Genomic DNA, 24,866 nt, shown 5'->3' with positions numbered 1-24,866 from the left:
ACCGAGTAATTGTTCTTGAGATATTTGGAATCGAAATTATCAGTACTTGTCATCAATGGCAAATTAAACATGTTGAATAAATAGTTATTAGACTAAAATCATAAATTTGAAATGATTTTGTGTCAAAAATACAGCAGAACCTGTTTTATCATCATTTCTTCGAAGCAAAATTTATGATTTATTTAAAAAATAAGTTATAAGTTAACATGTTTATTTTTTGTCAATAATGACAGGTATTGACATTTTTTACGTAAAAAATCACGGAAATGTATATTTTTTCCCTCAGTAGTTTTATACAGGTACGGACGAAAAGTTATTATTCTTCAAATCAGTTAAAACACGTGTAGGTGGCGCCCCCTACAAATAGGAGTCATATTTACATCAATATCAAATTTATCATGTCAAAAAAACTTCCAGACACCAATTTTCATCGAAACATTGGCGTTACTTCAGAAATTATTTGGAAAAAATCGAACTAAAAATGAAACTTCTACACCCTGTATCTCCGAAACTAAACATTTTAGGACATACATTGATACGAACTTTTTTACTTATTTTTATCTGCAGAATATGCTGCCAAAGTTTCCGGGATACAGTTCGGACCACCTTGTATATAAATCCGTCTTCATAGCGTCCTACGCCTTCCGGTACCCAGTTGCCAACCTTTCCTATTTTCCCAATCTCCTGGATGAAGATTCCTCTCCGACATAGCTTTATGTACTCCTCCAATCCATATTGCTTTTGGCCTTCCCTTTTTTCTCCTTTCTGATGGTATCCATTTCAAGACTTTCTCAGGTATTCGGTCCTCACTCATTCTTTCTACATACCCATAGCATACCAGCTGTCTTCTCTCTATTTTATCTATTATCGTTTGCTGGACATGCATACTTTCCCTTATCTTTTTGTTCGGTACCCTTTCCATTCTTGATATCCGTGCAGATCTTCGCCAGAAGTCTATCTCGAGTGCTAACAGTCGTTGTTCCATTGTATTAGTGAGTTGCCATATGGAAGATGGAATTATAAATAAAATGTTTTTTTTTCTCATATGAGATGTGTTTGGACCATAATACTGAGTTTAGACACCCGATGACTTTTTTACCTTTCAGTATTCTTTTTCTTTCCTCGATCTCGCTCTCTGTTCGCCCGGTATAATTTATCTGTGTTCCAAGATAGGTGTGTTTACTGCATGTTCCTATTTCTGTATTTTTATCTAGATGTAGAGTTTTTGCTGCTTGGCCTATACATACCCAAGTAGCATCTATCTGACTTCGAACTAAATCTGACCTGAAGCGACGTCAGACTTTGTGCAAATTTAGGTCGGGTGCTGGTGATATGACTGGTGACGTCGCTTTCCTATTAAAAGCGACGTCGTTGGATCCGAGTCGGTAAATCCAACGATCTGTCGACGGACAAAATAACAACGTACCATTTTTATTAATTTCCCAACGTCGTTCCCACGTTGGCTTGCACGACGTACATATACTTGAACTAGCCCGACGTCTACCCGTTGTCCGAATAGGATACGTCTCACTGATAATCCCTAAAGTAACGTCCAATTATATTTTGTTGTATTTTATGTTCATATTTATAACCTATTTACGTATCTCTATTTACGTCCGTAAATACAACCCATTAAGTAGTATTTGCGACCTAATGAACATCAGGAATATAACCTAATAAAAAGTTTTTACAAAAGTAAACATACTTAATTTACGCCTAAAAAAACACTAAAAAGGCATTTAGACATTCATCTACATTTTACAGAAAGAGCTCGAGGCTTTTACAAAATAATAATAGTAGTAGTGATGTCTTGCCTCCACCCATAAATGCTTTTTTATCCGGAAGAGATGCTGCATTACACTGGTGCATCTTAATTTCATTTTTTAGCTTAGGAAACCAGCAGACCCCATTCTCTTCCCACATGTGAGGTTAGGCTTAAAAAAGTGGCTGCCCATTTTTTTTAAGGAGAAAACAAAAACTAAAATATAGTTGTACAAATCTACAAATCACTGATACGCAAAGTGAGGTTACGTGGCGTACGTTGGAATTATATACGTCATAATACGATTGCCGGTCGTCCGGTTTGATGACTTCGGTCGTGTGAGACGACTAATGTTGAAGACCCGGTCGGAATTGGTATATTAGTAGTTCATATTAAGTCGGACACAGAAATCCGCCATTCTTAACAAGTATCAGATAGTCAGCCATTTTAAAATCGTTTTTTGTTTTTAAAATTTATATTCACATTTCGATTTCTAGTAGAATAATATTGATAAGGTTGAGTTTGGCGAGAACCACAGTACAGTTTTTTTATTAAACCAGCTAGAAAATTAAAAAAATATTTTGCGAGTTACTTTTTTATAGATATTTTTATTTCATAAATCTACCTAATTTTGAAGGCGCTCGTTATTTTCCGGAGTATTTTAATCAGATATATAAAAAAAGTGACTTCCGTTGACAAAACTGATGTCTGGATTAATGATTCAGAATTATTATAATATGAAATTAGGTAGGCACTTATAGTTATATTCGAGGAGTGATTATGAATCCATTTGTAATTAGGAAGTTTGGTTAGGTTTTTATGTATTCTTGGTAGCGAATATGAAACCAAACGTAACGTAAGTGCTTAGCGACGAATTTTAAGTGACTAAAATCCAACGTAATATGACGTTGGTAATTGGTAGAATTACATTCCCTATTAGGTCAGATACCGACGTCGAGGCGACCCGAATCTGTATTCCCCATTTAGGTGCAAATAAGGGTCGTCAGGCGGTCGAACCGACGTTGGTACCCGACGTCGGGTTTATTGAAAGCGACGTATACCCGACGTTAGATAACGTCCAAATGCTACTTGGGTAAATGTTTAGTCTTCGACGCATTTACCGACATCCCCCACTTTTCATACTCGTTCAAAAGTCTTGTTGTCATAAATTGTAGGTCTTCCTTATCTTGAGCCACTACCACTTGATCATCTGCAAAGTGAAGGTTGCATAGAGTTGTTTCGTCGTTAAGTGGTATTCCCATTTCTCTGCACGGTTTTCTCCATTTTTCTAGAGCTTCATTCGGATAGATCTTAAATAACATCGGGGATAGGCAGCAACCTTGTCTTTTTTATTTTTTCAGATAAAATAACGGGATTTGGTATGTTAGTAGAATACTTACTACATAAGTTAGGATTGATCGGCGTATTTAATTGTTTTCGGTCAATTCCTGTTTCGCCGGAAATGACTACAACTTTTGATTTTTAAATGGCACCTTCAGTATTTTTTGCTTTATTCGATAGAAATATCAAAAGTCAACTTTTGACATTTCCGCTTTAAAAAAATCGTATTTTAAATTTCAATCTAGACTGCCATGGCTGTGTTAAAAACACTAATTTTTAATCAAGAATGGTGTATTTCAATTATGATTGTTTGTCGTGTCTTGTCTAGGGTTCCCAACCGTCCCGGTTTGGCCGGGATTAACCAGGAATCAGAAAGTTTGTCCCGGCGAAAGATTTGCCTTGGCCAGGACCTGGAAACTAAAAAAATGTGTACTACACACATAACATATTTTATTTTCTAATATTTAATGTTTTGCTTCAATTATTTAAAAGCTTAAAAATAATTGTCCCGGAATCGCCGATGCTCAAGTTGGGAACCCTAGTCTTGTCCGGACCGGTTAAAAGATGCCTAAATCGTATTTTTAATCACATCTCAATTTTTTCAAATGGAATGAGAGTGGCTCAAGGGTATATTTGGAAACAGCATTTTTTTACGAATAATTTGGTACCACACAATCGGTATTTCGAGTCAAATTGTCGTTATGAACCGCATGTTACAATTTCAAATAAACCATATGCGAAAATGTAAAAAATCGACAAATGATATGTCATTTTATTCAGATTGTCATTTCCTATCAAAAGTTGTAGTCATTTCCGATGAAACAAGAAGTGACCGAAAACGATTGAATACGTCAATCAATTCTAATTTATGTCATATACTTGATTACATACCAAATCTCGTTTTTTATCTGAAAAAATAAAAAAGTTATATGTGTGAGCCACTTTTGAGCCACTTTCAATACCTATATCAATTTAACATTCAATATTATTGGTTTTACTTTAACAAGAAATATAAAGCAGAATACGATCGCTACAGCGCATTGAACAAATATTATAAACCCCTTAAACGATACCATGAATTAATCGGAAACAATGGTCCTTATATTTTCCTTACCGTACGCTTACCGTCGTGTCATCTGGCGTTCTCGGAATCGCGCCAGAAAAATGGACGTCGAACAGCGATTGTTTGTCGTAGGGATATGTAGAAAACAGGCGGCCATCCTCATAACTCATGGGGAAAAACGTGATACCAGAAGAGCAGAGCCATAAGGTTCGAGCTCTCCATACAGCGAGACGTTTTGTCTTTTTCAGCTCGATGGATTTCTTTGAAATACGTGATGGTACAGGATTGGTAATAAAAATAAATTTGTCGGAAAATGTTAGATCGAATGCAATAACATAAAAAACTAGATTGTAAATCGTATAGAAGGGGGGAAGTTAACCATCGCAACCTTATAGATCTATTGTCCTCCTTTTATTAATTCACTTGTAATTATCTTCAAAAATAATTAGGAAACGTCAGTTTAACTTTGGTGTTTCAGCAGCGTATCTGAAATTTTAAACAATTTAACATAAAATAAACCCAACAAATTATTGAGTCCATCCTATATACCGGGTGCGTCTCAAAAGTGACTCACCCCTATAACTTTTTTATTTTTTCAGATAAAACAACGATATTTGGTATGTTAGTATATGACATAAATTGGGATTGATTGGCGTATTCAATTGTTTTCGGTCACTTCCGGTTTCACCAGAAATGACTACAACTGTTGATTTTTAAATGGCACCCTTGGTATTTTTTTACTTTATTCGATAGAAAATGACACTCTGAATCGAATGACATATCATATGTCAACTTTTGACATTTTGGCATATGATTTATTTGAAATTGTAACATGCGGTTCATAACGACAATTTGACTAAAAATACCAAGTGTGTGGTATCAAATTATTCGTAAAAAATGCTTTTTCCAAGAATGCTAATGAGCCACCCTCGTTCCATTTGAAAAAATTGAGATATTATTAAAAATACGATTTGGGCATCTTTTAATTAGTGTTGCACAAGACAAGAATTCTTGTCTTGAAAATCAATTTCTTGTCTTGTCTTGAAATTCAAGACAAGAAATTTTCAAAGACTTGTCTTGCAGATTTCTTGAATGGCAAAGTCTTGTCTTGTCTTGCAAGACTCTTGAAATTTCTTGTCTTGAAAAATTTTATATTCTAACAAAAAGGTTATAATATTTCTATATTTTATTTCATAGAAAGCGTCGTATACAAAATTTAATACGGAAAAATGAACAAAAACGATGCTAATTTTAGCAAAAAAAATCTTAACGGACCGCAGACGAACTACGTCAACTTATTCAACAATTACCAAATAAAAGCTGAATAAGAATAAGTAAGCTTAAGTTCATTTTTTAGTTCTAGTTGTTAATTCTTGTTAGTTTATTATGTTCTATTTTGGTTACCTGTTGGTTACTTTTATTTTTTATGGTATTTATTTTATTTTTTTATTATGGAAGATTGGAAAAGTTTGGACACAGGGTGTACGGAAAGGTCACGCTAGAGTGTATTATTAGCGCTATTTGATTCTACTTTTTGTTCGCGGAGCAATTTCGTGCATGAAAAGTAGTACCAAATAGCGCAAATAGCGTGCTCCACGAACCCAGCATTAGTTTCAACTACCGTTAGTTTTTTTTTATAATACCATTATACCAATATAATTTTGTGTATAATACCAATTACCAATAATATACGGTTTGTTGCATCAACTTTATTTATTTCATTCTCAACTCTAAAACACTGGCTAGGATAGAAAAAAAATGAACACTGGCCAATATTAATCCCGGGTTTATAAAACATTTGCATAAGTCGTAATCATAATCACAGTCGTAATCATCGTCATAATCACAACTCAATTTTAATATGCGTTTATAGAACATTTTCATAATCATAATTTTTATATCAGTGAAGTTGGGTCACATAATTAAAGGCTAAGTTCATGGTAGATGTCAACAGGTTTATAGGAAGTGGACAGTTTAACTTTTATGATTATGACTATGATTGTGATTACGACTATGTAAATGTTGTATAAACCCGGCATAACTTGCGCAAAGACCTAATTATCACTTAAAAAATGTATCATTTCTAACTTTCAAGAAATCTTGAATTCAAGAAATCTTGCAAGACTCTTGAAATTTCTTGCATATTAAAGTCTTGTCTTGTCTGAATTTCTTGCAAGAGTGTTGGTCTTGCAAGACTTTTTCAAGAATCTTGTGCAACACTACTTTTAAGCCAGGAAAAGACACTAAAAACATTAGACGATCAAATCTATTTTTCCAAGGATCCTTGATTAAAAATTAGTGTTTTTAACACAGCCATGGCACTCTAAATTGAAATTTAAAATAGAATTTGTTTTTGAGTGACTGTGTCAAAAATTGACATATGATATGTCATTCGAGTCAGAGTGTCATTTTTTATCGAATAAAATAAAAAAAATACCGAGGATGCCATTTAAAAATCAAAAGTTGTAGTCATTTCCGGTAAAACCGGAAGTGACCGAATACACTTGAATACGCTAATCAATCCCAATTTATGTCATATACTAACATACCGAATCTCGTTGTTTTATCTGAAAAAATAAAAAAGTTATAAGGGTGAGCCACTTTGGAGACGCACCCGGTATAGGCCAGTAAGCGAGGGTTTTAAGGTTCGAATTCTGAACACCTGCACCGATTGAATTTTGAACACTTGCACCGATGTAAGAAACAAAAGTTACATAGTAGCGGTTTAGAATGCTTAAATTTAGAAAAAAGTTGAAAATAATGAAAAAAACAATATTTTTATTTTTTAAAAAATTTTAATTTTTTTGACATATCTCAAAAACTAAGCAAGATACGTAAAAAATGCAACAGAGGGAAATTGAAGGTCTTTTTTTGCACTATTTTTGCTCCCTTTCAATTTTTCTGTAGATCTCTTTATTTCGTAGATATCACGTTTTTTTTTTAGTTTGACTTGCATGTAAGGACCACCTTCTTTGAGCCCTTAAAACCCAAAAATCTTGTGAAAATGAACAATGAAAAAAATGAAAAAAAAAAAATCTTAAGAAAATTAATTTTATTTTTCAGAAACTATTTGAGACAGAGCTAACCAAAAATGCTTTTTATATCTACTAGTGGGTAAATAAATTTGTAGATATATTACGACTTTTCTTGGAACTTTAGTTTCGGAGATATAAATTTAATCAGACCTTTTTAAGAAAATTAATTTTATTTTTCAGAAACTATTTGAGACAGAGTTTACAAAAAATGCTTTTTATATTTACTAGTGGGTAAATGAATTTGTACATATATTACGACTTTTCTTGGAACTTTAGTTTCGGAGACATAAATTTAATCGGACCTTTTTAAGAAAATTAATTTTATTTTTCAGAAACTATTTGAGACAGAGCTAACCAAAAATGCTTTTTATATCTACTAGTGGGTAAATGAATTTGTAGATATATTACGACTTTTCTTGGAACTTTAGTTTCGGAGACATAAATTTAATCGGACCTTTTTAAGAAAATTAATTTTATTTTTCAGAAACTATTTGAGACAGAACTAACCAAAAATGCTTTTTATATCTACTAGTGGGTAAATGAATTTGTAGATATATTACGACTTTTCTTGGAACTTTAGTTTCGGAGATATAAATTTAATCGGACCTTTTTAAGAAAATTAATTTTATTTTTCAGAAACTATTTGAGACAGAGTTTACCAAAAATGCTTTTTATATCTACTAGTGGGTAAATGAATTTGTAGATATATTACGACTTTTCTTGGAACTTTAGTTTCGGAGATATTCATTTAATCGGACCTTTTCAAAAAAAATAATTTTATTTTTCAGAAACTATTTGACACAGAGTTAACCAAAAATGCTTTTTATATCTACTAGTGGGTAAATGAATTTGTAGATATATAACGACTTTTCTTGGAACTTTAGTTTCGGAGATATAAATTTAATCGGACCTTTTTAAGAAAATTAATTTTATTTTTCAGAAACCATTTGAGACAGAATTTACTAAAAATGCTTTTTATATCTATTAGTGGGTAAATGAATTTGTAGATATATTACGACTTTTCTTGGAACTTTAGTTTCGGAGATATAAATTTAATCGGACCTTTTTAAGAAAATTAATTTTATTTTTCAGAAACTATTTGAGACAGAGTTTACCAAAAATGCTTTTTATATCTACTAGTGGGTAAATGAATTTTTAGATATATTACGACTTCTTGGAACTTTAGTTTCGGAGATATAAATTTAATCGGACATTTTTAAGAAAATAAGAGTTCAAGATTAATAATGTATAACTTTTGTTTCTTATATATATCTCTATTCACTGTTAAAATTTCACGTCAATCGGTGCGGGTGTCAAGAATTCGGAGGTAATACCCTATTTTTATCCTCGCTTACTAGCTAATTATATTTTTACCCCTTTTATATAAAATCAGAACGGCACTAATGAACCGGAAAAGGGATCTCTTTAACAACAGACTATAAACAATTTCACTAAGAACGCTATGATCATATTTTTCTACACCTTGATATTTGAATCTATGGAACTGAACACGTAAACAAGTCCTGTTGTTATCGAATAACCCAGATTCTTCTACTAGGTACAATTTCACTAACTCATATAGTAATTGGGACATCACAAATCTGTTTTATTCCACATCGAATAGATATACGTATCCCTGTCTTTAAGCGGCATATCTCACATCAAGCTCTTAATATACCGTTGCGTTGCCTTTGGTATATGAAAAAAAAACGAACCAACAAATCCTTAGATGTTATCTGGCGATATTTAGGCCCGGCCAAACGCTGATAGATTGTTATTCGGTATGCCTGTGAGCTGTCAATAAGTATACACGATATCATACCTAATTATAAATGGGAGGAAACCGCGTATCCAACGATATAACAGGGAAAAAAATATGATAGCGCAATTTGTTCGGCTTATAACACCTGGCTATAGATATTAGAAACTATAGATATAGATTAGATTTATAGTCCTAAATGTGTACAGGGTGTCCCATTTTGGTTGAAATCATTATTTAGTTTTCTAAAATATAGCATATACTTTTTCTTTGTTTTTTTTTGTAATGGAACACCCTGTATATTATTTTTTTATTAGGGAGAATTAAAAAATAAATATTTTTTGTAATTAAAGTATTTCAAAATTTTTAATGGTTTTGCAGATACTCGCAGTGTTATTTCATATGGCTCATCAACAGTAAAATACGAGAGAAAAATCAATGGGTGGCTTTGATAAAAATTTACTGTGAAAATCGCGAATATCTGCAAACCCGTTAAAAATTTTGAAATACTCCAAATACAAATAATGTTAATTTTTTAATTCTCCATCTATTGAAAAAATAATATAGAGAGTGTTCCATTTAAAAAAAAAACGAATAAAAATTATTTTATATTTTAGAAAGTTTGGCGTTGAATTTTGAATATCCTGTATGATTTACGATTACCATATTTATAACAAAGTAAGTACAGGATGTTCCATTTTAGTTGAAATCATACGGTATCTCCGTTATTAGTAAAGATAGGAGGATGCGGTTTGCACAAACCTGTCCCACTTTTTTGTCAAACGGAAGATGCTGCCAACAAAAGTTTGGCAGCTCTCTTCGTTTTTGAGCTATAGGGTGTTTTTGAACATTTTGCAATTTGAGACCACCCCCGTATCTTCGTTATTGTGAAAGGTATTGAGAAGGTGAAAACTGATTCTTGTAGAACTTTTTACGTAGAATACAGTGGTGTAGTCTGTTTTTCTACGAAAAAAATATTTCTGAAAATGTAAACTAAAGTTATGTTTTTTCAAATGGAACACCCTGTATATTTATAAATCATATGATCCGTAATTGCTATGAGCTTCTCAAAAATATATAACAGTCTATCTAGTTGAATAAATAGAATAGTTGAATTTCGTTAACTTTGTATCAGAAAAATGACAGATTTTAGAGAAATATGTATCAACTCTACATTCATTACTAAACAGAATTAAAAACAAATTTACTGATATTGATAAAATAAATATATTCACAAATAAATGAAAACAATCTGTCTATTCGTGTACAATAGCAAATTGAAACAGATAAGCAGCAACGACTTTCGTGCCTTCGTAATAGTTTCTGATCGATATGTTCTCGTTTGCCTCGCCTGAGTTGGAGCCCTTGCAACTCAGAGGCATCATCAGGATACTCTTTTCTAAAACTCGGTCTAATATGGTTACAACCTCTCGTGCTCTAGCTTCTCTAATCAAGCTAGGATCTTCTTTGTACACCTTAAAATAGCGTTTAAGTTAAATGCACAGTTAATATTTTGCAATTATTTAATTGTAAAGAAATAAAAAAATATGTTTATGGTGTTAAATGCAGATCTATAAGTAAACTACAAAAAAGTTTCGCATTGGTTATAGTCTGTCCAAAGAAAGGGTCAGTGGCAGTGACAGTTTTGTGTCTATCATTTTTATTCACCGGTAAATTTTATTTTCTATCATTTTTCGGGTATCGTCAGTCGTTGGATGGACTATACAGGGTGTCCCAGAAATAAGTACAAGTGTTTTAACTTGTAATATATTTCGGTCTCAGAAACACATCTATGAGATATTTTTTGCGATTTTTTTTGAAAATTTGGAATTTTTTGAAAACATTTTTGGATTTCTTTTAGTTTTAAGTTAAAAAACATAATTTCTTGATAATATGGCAACATAGGTAGTAGATTAAATTTACATGAAAGACAAGCCAGAAAAGATCCAGTGGTTCTCAAAATTTAAGCAAAAAAATCATTTTTTTTTTAAATTTTCAAAGTAAAATAACTCGGTTATTTTGGACTTATTTGAAAAACGGTAAAGAGAAAAAATGTTTCTTTTGACCAGATCTGTCACCTTTTAAAACACTTGCACTTATTTCTTGGACACCCTGTATACAGGGTGAGTCTTAAATAAGTGCAAATATTTTCGAAGCTGGTACATCTCGATAAAAGAAACATATTCGTTTTTCAAATAAGTTCAAAATAACAGTTATTTTTTTTTGAAAATTTGTAAAAAAAATTTTTTTGCTTAAATTTTGAGAACCACTGGATCTTTTCTGGCTTTTCTTTCTTGTAAATTTAATTTACTACCTATGTTGCCATATTATCAAGAAATTATGTCTTAACTAAAAACTAAAAAAAATCCAAAATATCGATTATTTTTTCGCGAAGAAAAACTTATAATCGTGTTTCTGGGGTCGAAATATACCACACCTAAAAATATTTGCACTTATTTAAGACTCACCCTGTATAGACTTTAGCGCCTTTTGGTTTAATCCCATTAATAAAATCAAATATAAAGTCTGTTCGGGAAGAGAAAGGTGGACCAAACTAAAGAAATTATAAGTCACGGACTTAGAGGTATGTAGTTCGTGAACGAACTAGTTCCAATGATCTATTCCGACCCCGGAACGAAAGGAACTAGTTCCACCTTTCTTAAAATACTAGTTCCTCAGGAACTATTCCGAAGACCGAGACTGTGACCGAGATATAATAATATGGCGACGAATCTGCCAGCCCGTCGACCGATGCTAGGCGAGAGTGAGGAGTAAGGAGTGCCAGCGGTATGTTGCCCCTCCTGGACCAAAACGACCGAGAGGAACTAGGGAAACTAAAAAAGGACTGACCACACCAAACAGTGCCGTGGCACATATTTTTCTTAACATAGCCGCTTGAAAGGATATTTATATTTTTGATAAATTATGTTTTGACTACGTCTATGGTGTATGCGGTGGTATCATACTAATTAAATTACGAAAAAAGCGTATTAAAATGTTAACAAAAGGTGCAAAACTAGTAGGAAACGTATGGCACCTACCAAGTACATATAATAACCGAAAAATAATTATCGAATTCAACAAAAAAAAACGCTAAAAAGGTGGAGTGGACTGTTTATTTCCCTATGAAACGTAACTCCTGGCTCTTTCTTATCATTGCGCCTTTTACACTTGAAAGCTGAACAAATTACCATTGTAATAAAGTTTATACAAAGTTCACTACCAAACCAAACAAACTATTAAAAATCGCTCGGACGAGAAGAAGATCATGTAATGATAGAAAATGTAAATAACAAAGTACTATGGACAAATATATTTAACAAAACAAGACTTCATTCTACCTGCATATAAGCCCTTTTGGCTGCATTAAAACAAGGCGACTGGAAGCTCTCGAACCAAGGTCTCTTTCCCGATATCAACTCGCATTTCACGTCGTTTTCGATGTTCAAGTCTTCGACGACGTTTTTAACGTGATTCTTCGTAATTTCCTCAACGGTATCGATCACCTGCCTCGGAACTATCTTTATGGTGAAGAGTTTCTTGATTTTGGAGAAGTCCTTCTTGTCGCAGACGCACTCCAGGGTCTCGTGCACGTGTAGAGATGGCAAACGCCAGAAACTCATCAGGAGTTTCACTTTGTCCCAGGATTTCTTGAAATCGGGCAAGGAATCTCTGTAACAGATCCGCGTGTTTATGATTTATACTACGTAATTTTAGTTTTCTTTAAATATTTAGGTAAAGAAATTAGAAATACAGTACCTATTAAAATATTACCTAAGTATTGTATTGTTATTAATCTAGAAGACTAAAGAAGGAGTCTAAAGTATATTAATACCATACGATCGAAAAAGAAACGGGGTCAAAGATGGCTGGGAATGACTATATCGATGATAATTTTGGCGATGTCAAGCCCTAGACGTCGTTTACTTGGCCTATTCTTTGTTTATGTGCTCCGTTCTTAAGGGTCTATTAGGCTGTACTGTTCGGGTCGCTCTCAGGAGTCGGATAAAGCGGGTGTTATACCGAAGGAAATATTTATATTTCATAAATCTGCCTAAAGCTTAGCCCGATCCTGTCATGTTAAGCCACACCCAAAATTCCAAGCACCCGTGCTTTGATTAAGGCTTGCAGAGCTTCAGCATTTGCCATAAAATAGCGTGCAATTTGTTACAAAACCATATAAATTATATATCACTGTAATCACAAAACTTCAATCTTCGTCGGTTGTAACGGAATTTTAAATTATTTCTTTACTTTCGATAAAATTTAGTCTAAACATAAGGTGTATTTTGTTAATGTTTGACCATCAAAATCTTAAAAATAAAGAAGTTATCTAAAAATGTGCTTCAATACGGATATAGTATCATCCTTTATCTTTAATTTCCTTCTTCATTTGTGTAAAAATGCCTAGCCACTTTTACATAAAACGTTAAATGCCGAACCCTTATTTTGCTACTTTTTCGGACTAGTGAAATGGACTCTTAATATTTTTATTCAAAGTATCTAATGTTTATACTCACCTAATTTCATCCGGATCAAAGTCCTTAATGTTTTCGTATATCCTTTCTTCGTCAGGAGTTATTTGTTCTACGTACTCGCCGAAATTATTGATTAAAATTTGTTCTTTGTCGTCGACCAGATTGTTAATGATGTTTTCCATATCTTCCTTAATTTCAGTTTGGGAATTTTCCCGTTTCGTTATAGCCAACTCGAAATGCAAAATGCCTCAAAAATATCGTTATTTGAAAAAAATAATATATAAAGAGGGTAAAATTGCTCTTAAAATTCATATTGTAACGTTTTTTACATATTTCAGATGAAGTAAGTACAAAAAGTTGAAAAATACGAAAATAGAACGGGTATATACTCAGGATATCGACAATTATTGAAAACTTTTCATTTAAAATATCTCAAAAATTATTTATTTTAGAAACACAGTTTAAATGGGTCAATTGTAGGGCCCCACAAGCTCTATCCACACAGGGGTCCGTTCAACCGTCATTTTGCGGTTTATTTTCGAGATACATATTTAGGTTTTTTAGATTTTGCAAATTTTTTATTTTGGATCGATTTCTACAACACTCTGTACAATATTTAGAAGTAACCAACCATACATAATTAATTACAAGCAAATGAAGGATATGGGAAATATTTAAAGATTGAAGAAATGGTAAAAACATAAAAAAAACCGGATGTACCATTCAGAAGAATATTTCAAAAAGGGACCAGGTCATCAAAGCGGTGAAACAGAAAAATTATTATCTTTCTCTTTTCTTTATGGTAAATACCCAACGGGGGTAGTTAAATAAAATAAGGGAATACACGGGGTACATTTGGTGGGTACATTTACAAGGGGTACATTTAGATGAAGACCCAGGGTGTATAAAAATATAATATACAGGTTATACCTAGAGGTTATATCATTCAAAAAAAACATAAGTTTGAGCACAGGTTTCAGTTATATTTCAAGAATGACAAATCCCAGCGAAAAACTAATTGCGCCACTGTATTCTACTAGATCATACCAAATAAACTTTTACTAACGTGATTAAGCTTGACCGGTACAACGTTGCCCACTTTTACAAATTTTCTTTTAATCAAAATATTTTACGAAACAAAAATAAATTAAGTATAATTATATAAACAGTTATTATTTACATCAACAAAACTCACCCTCTTAACAACACTTAAAAGACATAAAGGGACATTACTACCGCTTTCCCCTTCAAAATATTCTAATAAAGTTGCGATAAGTCTTTTGCAACAGCTATTAAGCTATTTTAATAGTCTGCTAGTAAAAACTTAAGCTTAAAGTATCATAACACAACTCATTGAAACCTAAAACTCGAAATACAAAACTAAAGTGTCAAAATATTCTAAATATATTAATTATTTTAAAGCAAAATATTGAAGTACTCTAAAAAGAATGCTTGCAAAAGGTGATGCTGGGAAGTGCTGTTCTTATAAATGCATTATTCGAGTATTTAATACGATTTATACAGTTAATTTTCTATACTGCATACATATAAGGTGTTTAAATAAATAAACTAAATAATGAACGTTTTGCATTCGGCAACCAATAATGCACGTGTGTGTATTATTGGTTGCCGGATAAGGACTAATAACCATGACAAGGACTACAATGACGTCACAAAGCGAGTAGTTTTCGCATGCACCTGGCGGACACTTTTGGCTGAATGAGCAGTCCTATCAGGTTAACTGTTCTTGCCCCATACAAAGGAAAATTATTCATAATATCAATACATAGTTTATTAACGTAGTTTTCATGTAGTTAATGAACGGGAAAAGACGTAGTTTTTGAAGAAAAACTACACGTAGTTAATCAGGTAAATTACGTCTTAATTAACTACTTCCGAACTCTGCCTAGCTGTTTGAAGCAATATTTATATTTTTTGATAATTGTTTTGAGTACGCCTATGGTATATCATCCTAATTATTAACGAAAAAAACGTATTAAAATGTTAACAAAAGGTACAAAACTAGTATCGACAGATAGCACATATCAAATACATATAGATGTTAATTGAAATTGAAGAATAATTATCGGAATTCAATAAGAAAACGCTAAAAAGTTGGAGTGGACTGTTTATTTACCTATGAAACGTAACTCCTGGCTCTTTCTTATCGCTGCTGCTTTTACACTTGAAAGCTGATCAACTAATCACCATTATAATAAAGTTTATACAAAGTTTACTACACACAAACTATTAAAAATCGCTAAAATTGTAGCTGGTGACCAAATGATGACTCATTGTTTGCCACCAAAAGAAAGGTCTCTTAGGTCACAAATTCTGCTGCAGCCCGTATAGGGGCGTTACATGTCCTTATATTCTTTAGTCATTGGTATGGCGGCTATTAAGCCCTCCATAGTCATTGGTCAAAATAAATGACAATGTCAGAAAATAAATATGGCAACTTGACACTTTTTACAGCAGAGCTACCACGGGAAATTTAAATTCCAGTTTATCGGCCCGAATATGTCCATCATGGTTGGCAACAATGAATTTAAAAATTGCGCCCTCCATTTGGCCCTTGATTACGTAACTAAAAGCACAGAATATCTAGCTACGCAACAGAAGCCTCGTTACATGTATAAAATCGTAAGTCTCAAAAGGAGATAGGCTTTAAAAGCCTGTCTCCAAATCAGATATTTTGATGTGGTAGTTTCACTACTACATAACAGAGGGCGATAAATTTAAAAGAAAACAGTTTTCTACAAACGAAATTTAAAAGAATTTTATGCAGTGTTGCCATTGTGTAATTTATATTGTAATATTTCCTGATAAAGCCTAGCTTCAAATTTGCTACATCATTTAAACATATTAAAAAACATTAGAGATCTTTTTTCAAACGTTTAAGTATTTAACTTGCCATGTTAGTTGGAGTTAAATCTTACGAGCTGAATTAAAATCACTTCCTGACGTTTGATTCTAACTGAATCCTGAATTTTGATTGTAATTCGGCGACAATATAATAAGTATTGTTCTACTATTATGACACCACTTCCTGACGTTCGATTGTGTTCATACCGTATGATCGGGAAAAAACGGCGTTAGCGATGGCTATGAAATGAAAATCGCTGTCATTTTATGTGTAAATTTATATGGGAAATGTCATCGATCGTCTTTTCCCAGCTAACTGGACGCCGTTTTTTTCGGTATTATACGGTATTTGTATCATTTCGGTATCAAAAATATTATGGTACCATGAAGCATATCAAGGGGTACCATAATGTAGTACCATATGACGATACCATTTCCTGGCGTTCGATTGAGCTTAAACTTTGTATACTACGTATTTTCGGTAATATCGTAATATGATGGCACGATGGAGCATATAAATTGGTATTTGCGTATTTTTCATGACATTGCAATATTATGGTACCATGAAGCATATCAAGTGATACCGTAATATAGTACCATATTATGATACATGGCATTCGACTGGGCTTAAACTTGATATATTACGTATCTGCAGTGACATTGTAATATTATGGTACCATGAAGCATATCAAGAGGTACCATAATAGTACATAGAGGTACCATATACGATAGAGGTACCATATACAATACCATTTCCTGGCGTGCGATTGGACTTATACTTGGTATAGTAAGTATCTTCGGTGACATTGTAATGTGATTGTACTATGATGCATATAAAGTGGTACCTTAATATAGTACCATATTACGATACCACTTTCTGACGTTCGATTGGGCTCATATTTGATTATACTTGCATATTTTTGATGACATTACAATATTATGGTACCATGAAGCATATCAAGGGGTACCATAATGTAGTACCATATGAGGATACCATTTCCTGGCGTTCGATTGAGCTTAAACTTTGTATACTACGTATTTTCGGTAATATCGTAATATGATGGCACGATGGAGCATATAAATTGGTACCTTCTATAGTACCATATTATGATACCACTTCCTGACGTTCATTTGGGCTCATATTTGATATATCCTTGCATATTTTTGATGACATTGCAATATTATGGTACCATGAAGCATATCAAGAGGTACCATAATAGTACCATATACGATACCATTTCCTGGCGTTCGATTGGGCTTAACTTGGTATAGTAAGTATCTTCGGTGACATTGTAATATGATGGTACTATGATGCATCTACTATGATGCATATATAAAGTGGTACCTTAATATAGTACCATATTACGATACCACTTCCTGACGTTCGATTGGGCTCATATTTGATTATACTTGCGTATTTTTGATGACATTGCAATATTATGGTACCATGAAGCATATCAAGGGGTACCATAATGTAGTACCATATTACGATACAATTTCCTGGCGTTCGATTGGGCCCAAATTTGATATAGTTGTGTTTCTTTATAAAGATTTGTATAATTAATAGTTTTAATTTATTTTATGAATTTTAATTTATTGTACGGTGTCGGTGACAGCAACTTTTATGCCGAACTAATATATTATTAATTGTACCTGTGTCACTTTTTAAAATCTACCTAGGTCTATATAAATAACGTGGCAAACAGAAAAAAATTGTTATTATATTATTTTTTTAGTCAATTAACATTTTTTGTACTGCAAAATAAATCATTTCCATTATTATTAAACGTATATTTCATTACTAACGTTTCAGCATTAATAAATATCACTATCAATCGTCCTGTATATTATTAATTTTAAAGGTAGTTAAAGTTATTTTCTTAGTTAACATAATAAAGTAGTGTATGTTAAAAATGTATTTTGAGAGCATATGCTTTCTAATAATATACATAAAATTAAAACTATTTTAAAAACCAAACGAATAATTAATATAAGTGTATCTGACGAGAAACGAAGAATAGAAAGAAATTTCCAATTATATTCTGATTATGATATTGTCGCGCCATCTAATATTTCATTTGTGCAATTTTAGCTCTTTCATTTCGAGTATTTATCTGTTGCGTAGCTAGATATTCTGTGCTAAAAGTTTAATTGGTATCGCTTATACGTGAATAACTCTGAAGGGCATAACCAAGAAACGAAGAGGGTTGAAAACTCCCACACTCCCTTATTTGCAGCATATTTGCTTATATTTTCTTACCGACGCATCCGTATATCAAACATGGACGCTTCTCACCGAGCCACTCCGATTCGCAGACCACCACGTTGTCCACTCCGCTGAAAAAGTCTTGCATCCTGGTGGGAAGAAAAGAGGCAAGCCCTAGACTGTCTTCGTGGTTCATAAATTCGATGATGAATTTCACGTTCACCGGGAACTCAATGTTGGACCCTTGAATAGCTTGAATCACGTGAAACCACATCATCAGCGGTCCTAAAAACAAAGAAAAACTGTAACCTGTAACTGCGACTGTAACCTGCGATTGCGATTTATTTATTATTTTTAATATTTAAATATTTTACTATAGGTGGCGCCCCCTACAAATAAGAGTCATATTGTCATCAAAATCAAATTTTTCATGTGAAAAAACCGCCAGATACCAATTTTCATCCAAATATTGACGTTACTTCAGAAATTGTTTGGAAAAAATCGAAATAAAAATGAAACTTCTACACCCTGTATCTCCGAAACTAAGTATTTTAGGACATACATTCATACGAACTTTTTTACTTATTTTTATCTGCAGAATATGCTGCCGAAGTTTCCGCAATACAGTTCGGAACACCCTGTATAAAAAATGACTTTATATATGCGTTCTAGAAGGCGTTAGGAGTACAAATATACCAAAATTTTCCTGCCGAAATGCGTAATTTTCATTTTTCGGACTTTAGTATAGCCGAAATCCATGGTACAAAGAATACAAGGTATGATCGATAGCGGCTCCAATTTCGTTCAGTTCGCGCCAATGACTAAAGAATATAAGGACATGTAACGCCCCTGTACGGGCTGTAGTAGAATTTGTGACGTTAGACGCCATTCGTTTGATGCCAAACAGTGAGTCATCATCCAGTCACCAGCGACAATTTTAGCGATTTTTAATAGTTTGTTGTGTGTAGTGAACTTTGTATAAACTTTGTTACAAAGATATATTGTTCTGAAACCACACTCTCTTCAAAAATGTAAGAATTATTCCACAGCGACAAGAAAGAACCTGGGTTAACATAGTACAGGTAAATCGGGTACACTCAACCTTTTATCGTTTTTGTATTGAATTTCGATGTGTATTCTTCAATAATTAACATTTATATGTACTTGATATGTGCTATACGTCGATAATCGTTTTGTACCGTTTGTTAACATTTTAATGCATTTCTTAATTAATTAGAGGATGATACACCATAGGTGTATGTCGTAAACAATTATCTGCAAATATGTAAACTTAGGGCATAACAAACAGCTAGGTTAAGAAAAATATCTGCTAATGGCACTGTTTGATCCAGCGTATGAAATTTGGTGTCGGGTGTTATTTGTCCATAATTCTTTGAGTCATTATCTGTACAATAGCAACTTAATCAGCGGAGAACAATGCTCACTTGTTACTAACGAGCGAGTCGATGCCGAGACGTCATTCTGCTGGGTAGTAAATTTCGCATGCAATTTAGGAAAATGAGGAATAATTAAAGAAAAATAAAGAAAGTTACAGAAAATCTGCATTTTTGGGGGTTATGTAAATTTACAGAAAATGTGTTTATTTTAAGACTTTTTGTAGTTCGTTTAAATTTAATAATTACTAAAACCAAGTTCCAAAAAATATATTTAAAAAGAATAATTATCTAATAACATGGATTTGGAAATTTGGGCCATAATAGGGTAAATTTTACTAAATTTATATTTCATTGTACCTATGGCAAATTGTTTATTACGCTTTTAGTTTGCGATGTTTATCGGAAATAATTTTCATAAAAATTACCTTATATATGATTTCACATGAGGACAGAGTGAGGATATATACCAAAAAGTAACCACAAGAGGAATTGTTACATCATTTCAAAAATGTTGGGAATTTTATTGCCTTCCATGAAAAGTAGAAAATGAGCAATTCAGATGAATGTATTGTAAATTGTGATAGAAGTAATTCCAAGGGTGAAGTTTATTATTAGTAGGTAATTCCAAGGGTGAAGTTTATGGGCCTAATTAGTTACCTGTCCTTCTTTATATGTAGATGTTTCAGGTTTTGAGAATAAATCGGTTGAACGAACTAAAATTTAGGGAAGACGTATTTGGTATACCCAGTAATATGCCCATCAAGGATTATATAGCTCAAAATGTCCTTAAATGGTAGGTAGTTATTAAAATTTTTAAAAAAACTTTTAATTCTACTGAAATATTAAAGAGTTTACAATAAGGGTATATCATTAAAACATATTACTTTTACGGTACTGAATTAGGGCCGAATACATTTCAAAAAAAAAAGTAGAATATTCTTTTATATTAAATGATCTTATTGTACCAACAATCAATTTATATTAATACCGGAGATTAAAAATAACAGAATAAATAGTTCTTTTTTATATTTCAAAAATAAACTATAGAATACAACAGTATTTAAAAAATAAATAAAAGTTATGTCCCTGGCCGAGATTTCACTCCGGTCTCTCGCTTCTAGCCGACTTTATACTACTATCAGTAGTAAATAAATAATAAATAACAGTAACTTAAGCTCCGTAACAGTAACTTGCTTAGCGATAATTCAATGACGGTATATAAACAAAAAAACAGGTTTATAACAATATCTTGACGATTTGAACTGGCGCGCGGAGCGTGCTGACCAATAGCGCCTGTTATCACCTGTGACGTAGCGACCAACCTGCGCAATATCATACCTTGTATTCTTTGTACCATGGCCGAAATCTGTTACATCAAAACTAGTCTTCGGGGTGTGTTTTAGACATTTTTCTAAACATAAAAACACTAAAAAGTATCTGCGGAAATTTTTTATTTTTATTTTACATAAAAAAAATGCTTTGACTTTAGAATAGCCGAAATAAGTTACATGAAAAATGAACTTATATTTGTTTTATACGAGCCTTTACGAGCAAAGAAATACAAAAAAATTCCTGCGGAAATGTATCATGTCATTTTGTGCACTTTGTTTTTCATGCATTTTTCAGTTTAGAAGCTTACGGGACCCGGGAGCGATAGGGGTGCTGGGTGGGGTAAAACATTTTTCGGAGGAATAACAATTCTTGTAGAATAGATAATATAGGTTCTTGTAAACCTATAAGTACCTCATAATGTTGCACTTATTCTTGTTTTTTATTAAATCTTTACGTAAATAGGGCTGATTCAAAACAAAAAATCATTGGATCATGCAGTTTTCTTTTATATTTTAATAATTAACTGCGATTTTGCAAAAATATTAGATTGGTTAGCATTTGGGTTGCTTTGGTTAGCTTTTCTTTATGGAGGGTGTTAAGCTGCGGTTTATATATTTTAATAATTAACTGTGATTTTGTAAAAATATTATTAGATTTATTATTAGATTGGTTAGCATTTTAGACACTTTTAAATAATTTTTTTTTGGTTCAAAAGTGCTTCATCCAAAGATTTTTTTCTTTTAAACTGTTCTATAAGCATATCACTTTCTGGCAAAAAATTTTTTTGCTAAATTCGTGGGTATAGTCTGTGAAACGAATAACTTTGAATTTGACAGTTCCCGCGGGCTTTTCTAGTGTAAATTTTATTAGGTTAGCAACTTGCGGCCATGCTGATGCAATGCCATCTCTAATAGAATTATCACGTCGAGTTTTATGACGTCACGCTAGTTAGATACTACGGATTAATTATTCTACAACATAATACATGGAAAACATAATTATTCCTCGTATATGTAATTTTTTGGATTATATTCGACACTATTTTATTCATATGACACAACACTGATAAAGGCGATAAACGTTAGCTATAACGTTTTTTTAACCAAAAAAAAATAATGAAAAACCAAATGAAAATTTAATCAGCGTTTTTCCCGAACCTAAATCCCAAGAGAATCAAAAATTTTAGAATAATTTTACATATAAAATGACAGCGATATTTATTTCATAGCCATGGCTGACGCCTTTTTTCCTATGATATTGTATTATTTGCAAATATAATTTTTCGAACATTGATGCTTGCAAAATATACATATAAATTTTGTGAATGCAAATAATAATATATTACTATTAGTAGATATTGAATGTTTTTTAATTAGATCGATTTTCAAACCCCAAAATTTAAAATATATTTTACATTTTACCCATTATCTTATGTACCTATTCATTATTTGTATGTTGTAAAACATTTGCTGAATTTGCATGGTTCTTAGTTTATTTGCCAACGTATTTATTACTATAAATAGGTATAATATATTGTATTTAATAACTGTATATTATGTATATTTCATGTAAACTATATCATTTTTAAAATAGAAACCAAAAATACGAGAAATAATTATGTTTTCCATGTATTCTACAACATATTTATTAATCCGTGGTATCTAACTAGCGTGACGTAATAAATCTCGCTCCAAGGCTGTTCTATTAGGGACGGCATTGGTCTGATATTTAGAAATGTCAAAGGCTGATGACATTTTTACTTTACTTTACTTTTGTCAATTATGACATTTTGCGTTGATTTTTGCAAGAAGAGGAAGAACTGTCACTTGTTTAATTATTTTCTTTTTCTATTTCACGAAAGTAAAATGAGTTACCTATCTGATTCGTTCAGGCACTCATTTTAAAGAATATCAGTAACTTTTTGGACAGAGGAATTTTATATTTGCCCTGTTGGTAAAAAATAACGGTCAAAATTCAAAGTTATTCATTTTATAGACTATACTTATACTTTACAAGACCCAATAATATAATAAGGAACAAATGGAAAATGAAAATCAAGCATTTCCGCAGGAAATTTTTTATTTTCCTGAGTTTGTAATCGCTTCTAAAAGGCAAAAATATATTTATTTTTTATGTAACTGATTTCAGCTATTCTAAAGTCTAGATATTAAATTTCCTCAGAAAATGGATACAGTTTATTTCTGCAGGAAAATTTTTATTTTCCTCAATTCGTGAATGCTTCTAAAAGGCAAAAATATATTTATTTTTTATATAACTGATTTCAGCTATTCTAAAGTCTAATAAATTTCCTTAAAAACAGCTTATTTCCGCAGGAAAATTTTTGTGTATATATGTTCAGAAGAATATTTAAAATAAAACGCAAAATGTATTTTCTTTATAGCAGATTTCAGTTAATCTAAAGTGCGAAATTTGGAAATTACGCATTTCCACAGAAAAAATTGTGTTTTCCGTGGTTCACAGTAGCTTTTTAAAGACAATTTTTTTTCTAATAACTGATTTCAGCTAAACGAAAGTTGACCCGCACATAGTGCACACACAATATTTTTTTCTGAAGCAGAGACAAATTTGACTTGCAAATGTGCACTAATTGTGGAACTACCACTGCTGATTGGTTGGAGAGACTTTACCTTTACCACACGATGTCCCGCATCCATAATAATTTTTGTCGATTTCTGTTAGAGTCCATGGATCTGTGTCCCATTTAGATAAATCCGGCTCAGGAACATCCAAATGTAGGTATACAGCAACCTAAATAATCCACAAAAAAATTATACAACAGTTTAAAAAAAGTGTCTAAACTTTTAGTACCGTCTTTTTGCGCAAATCTTTCCCTATAGAAGCCAGAATAACCGAAGGTATCCTAAGCTTATGTCCCTCCAAAGTGTAATGTCCTATGTTGAAGCATTCGTACGTGATTGATAGCTTGTTAAGCCATTCTTCAGTAAATGCGATCATTTTGGCCACGTCACGTCGATACTTATATTGACCGCTGATCGATTTGATTTTGACTATTTCCGTCAAATCCTCGAAAAACATAGTTCTATTTGAATCGATATATTGTAAAACTTTATGCAGTTCCGGTGGGATGTAGATTTTCTTACTTTTTTTCGCTTCATAATACTCGCCATATACAGCATTTGTGGTCTTTGTTTCGCTGTGTTCTGTACGGTACGTGTGAGGATAAACCATTTTTATTTGTAAAGTTTGTGTATAAAAGGGAAATTAACCAAATAATCCACGTAGAAGCAGGAGAATACGTAAAAAAATGACACAATTATCAGTTCGATTGACATACCTTTCAAATTTTATTAAAACAACTGAAATACGGATCTGTCCAATGTTAAAATTTTACAGCCAACCCTGTGTTTACAAAAATCTTCCAAAATTAAACATGTGGCTCCATCTATCGAGTGATAGCTACAGCCAACAACACATTAATTTTAAGAAATTCTATTTAAATAACAATAGTGTAAAAATATTGCATTTTCTTGAAGCAATTTATGAAAAACGATGATTATATGACTATACATTTTACCATATTCTGTGCCATATTATATTTTTTAATAAAAAATACATAAAAATTAAACAGAAATCTGTAAATGCATAA

At 32.3% G+C, this 24,866-nt stretch overlaps 2 protein-coding genes across 2 annotated transcripts; both read right to left on the bottom strand.

The window, feature by feature from the left end:
* Nucleotides 1–625: 625 nt before the first annotated feature.
* Nucleotides 626–985, bottom strand: LOC115888558. Its single transcript, XM_030908310.1, has one exon. The coding sequence runs from the start codon at nt 983–985 to the stop codon at nt 626–628; it is 360 nt and encodes a 119-aa protein (XP_030764170.1).
* Nucleotides 986–10,173: 9,188 nt separating this feature from the next.
* On the bottom strand, nt 10,174–24,549 carry LOC115888585 (cytosolic non-specific dipeptidase-like). Its single transcript, XM_030908350.1, has 6 exons — nt 24,068–24,549; nt 23,887–24,007; nt 18,564–18,794; nt 13,481–13,685; nt 12,302–12,632; nt 10,174–10,435 (listed from the first exon to the last, which is right to left on the bottom strand). Exons 1-6 carry the CDS (start codon nt 24,446–24,448, stop codon nt 10,217–10,219), a joined length of 1,488 nt encoding a protein of 495 aa, XP_030764210.1. The 5' UTR covers nt 24,449–24,549; the 3' UTR covers nt 10,174–10,216.
* Nucleotides 24,550–24,866: the final 317 nt, after the last annotated feature.

This window comes from Sitophilus oryzae, unplaced genomic scaffold, assembly GCF_002938485.1.
Source record: "Sitophilus oryzae breed Bouriz unplaced genomic scaffold, Soryzae_2.0 scaffold_801_pilon_pilon, whole genome shotgun sequence".
NCBI lineage: Eukaryota > Metazoa > Arthropoda > Insecta > Coleoptera > Curculionidae > Sitophilus > Sitophilus oryzae.
The sequence above is the reverse complement of the archived record's forward strand: the minus strand, read 5'-3'. Positions and strand labels throughout refer to the sequence as shown.

Excerpts from the sequence above, each read along its gene's own strand:
- LOC115888558 (XM_030908310.1), bottom strand. The coding sequence starts at position 985 with ATGGAACAACGACTGTTAGCACTCGAGATAGACTTCTGGCGAAGATCT.
- LOC115888585 (XM_030908350.1), bottom strand. The coding sequence starts at position 24,448 with ATGGTTTATCCTCACACGTACCGTACAGAACACAGCGAAACAAAGACC. Across the intron at positions 24,008-24,067 it reads AAGATTTGCGCAAAAAGACG|GTTGCTGTATACCTACATTT; the intron begins GTACTAAAAGTT and ends TGGATTATTTAG. Across the intron at positions 18,795-23,886 it reads CGGGACATCGTGTGGTAAAG|GACCGCTGATGATGTGGTTT; the intron begins GTAAAGTCTCTC and ends CTTTGTTTTTAG.